This window comes from Pygoscelis adeliae, unplaced genomic scaffold (assembly GCF_000699105.1).
Source record: "Pygoscelis adeliae isolate BGI_AS28 unplaced genomic scaffold, ASM69910v1 Scaffold325, whole genome shotgun sequence".
NCBI lineage: Eukaryota > Metazoa > Chordata > Aves > Sphenisciformes > Spheniscidae > Pygoscelis > Pygoscelis adeliae.
The window spans coordinates 436567-438275 of NW_008824769.1; the positions used below are offsets into that span (position 1 = coordinate 436567).

The window sequence follows — 1709 nt, forward strand, 5'->3', positions numbered from 1 at the left end:
CTGGCCCTGGTTTGGGGTGACCCTCAGGCACTGCGTGGTCTCCCCAAATCGTGGGGCTGGTCTTCTGCTCGCCCGGCGGGTGGTAAGCGCATCCCTCCCCACTGCCCCGGTAGGTAAAGGCAGACAAAGACAGCGCCAACCTTTGCAAGCTCCAACAAGCCTCCCGGGGCGTCAACCAGGCCACGGCCGGCGTGGTGGCCTCCACCAAGGCTGGGAAGTCACAGGTGGAGGAGAAAGGTAAGCTGGGGCTGTGGGAGCATAGACCTGCCCCGAAACCTCTGCTTTTCGCGCTCGCCATCTTTGGTTGTCTGTGCCCTGGTAGTCTCTGCCTGCGGCTGCCCCTCGCTGCCTGCATATCCCGTGGTGGCAGACCCTGCCAGTGGCGTGGGAGTTGCCAGGGGGGGTCCAAGCTGGGGAGCGGAGCTCGAGGGGGGCTGGTGGTGTCTTTCTCCACAGACAGCATGGACTTCTCCAGCATGACGCTCACCCAGATCAAGCGTCAGGAGATGGACTCACAGGTAGGAGGTTCCCCCACGCTTTAGGAGATGCACCCACTGGTGCCTCATTTGGGCTAACGAGAGGCTGCCCAGGCTGTAGGAGAGGAGGGTGGGGGCACCAAATGCGGTGGGTGCGGGCACCCTGCCCGGCTGCCTGGCCCCGGGCACCTCCAGCTTGCGGGGAAAGCCCAAGGTGTGAAAGCAACGGCTGGGTTTGCCCAGGAGCCGCATGCAGTTGGTCCTCGAACCTTCCCCGACGCTGTCCCCATCATGGCACAACAGCCCAAGGCCTTTTCCTTGCTCCTGCGTGCCCGCCGGCCTGCCCCACAGCCCCCACCTCCACCTGGCACGGGGCATCCCCAGGGAATTCCCCTTCCCGGTGTGGCCCACGCGGGTCGCTCTGCCTTCACCTGCCTGCACAGGCAGCGCCCACCTGAGCTCCGTCCCCTCCCCAGGACCGTTTGCCATTGGAGCACTCACAGGGTGTACCTCGGTGGTCTTCGGGCTTGATATCGGGGAGATAACGGGTGTGAAAGCGGGGTGCCCTGCCCCGCACGGCTCCGTGCCAGCTGGAGCACCTGGGTGCTGCGCCAGGGCGCAGGGTGGCCATGGCATGCTTGATGTCCTTCAGGTGCGAGTGCTGGAGCTGGAAAACCAGCTGCAGAAGGAGCGGCAGAAGCTGGGGGAGCTGCGCAAGAAGCACTACGAGCTGGCAGGAGTGGCGGAGGGCTGGGAGGAGGACGGTGAGTGGATCCCAGTCCTGCTCCGGCCGGGAAGCTGCTCTGGGAAGGAGCAGGGTAGGATGGGGAAGCCCTGCCTGCAGTCCAGGCAGCGAGCGGGCGTGGGTTTCACTCTTGGCTGGCACAAGCGGAGCCCGGGGATAGTCGGCACACATGGGCAAAGCCACGGGGACCCTGCCCTGTGCCTGTGGGACCCGCATCGCCCCTGGGCAGGGTGCTTGGGTGCTGCTGGGGCTCTGCTGCCCTGTGAAACCCTGGGGTCCCAAAGGGATGGGGCGGAGGGATGCTGGGGACACCGCGTTGCTCCACACCCCCTTACCCTCTCTCCCCTCTCCAGCTGCGGATTAACACCCGCGGCGGAAGCAGCCTGCAGGGGACACCCCCACGGCGGGCTGGGACCCAGCTCAGTGCAGCCTTTTGGGAAGATCCACAATAAACCGGTGCAGAAGCCACCCTGAAGCACACATCCTCC

General features: G+C 65.5%; 1 protein-coding gene across 1 annotated transcript in view; it reads left to right on the forward strand.

Annotated features, from left to right (window-relative positions):
• The window catches only part of LOC103916614 (huntingtin-interacting protein 1-like), a 16724-nt gene extending 15022 nt beyond the window's left edge, over positions 1-1702 (forward strand). The window contains exons 17-20 of the mRNA XM_009323625.1: positions 114-237; positions 457-518; positions 1129-1240; positions 1575-1702. Coding sequence (XP_009321900.1) covers positions 114-237; positions 457-518; positions 1129-1240; positions 1575-1585 — 309 coding nt within the window. The 3' untranslated portion in view covers positions 1586-1702. The remainder of the gene's footprint in view (positions 1-113; positions 238-456; positions 519-1128; positions 1241-1574) is intronic.
• Positions 1703-1709: the final 7 nt, after the last annotated feature.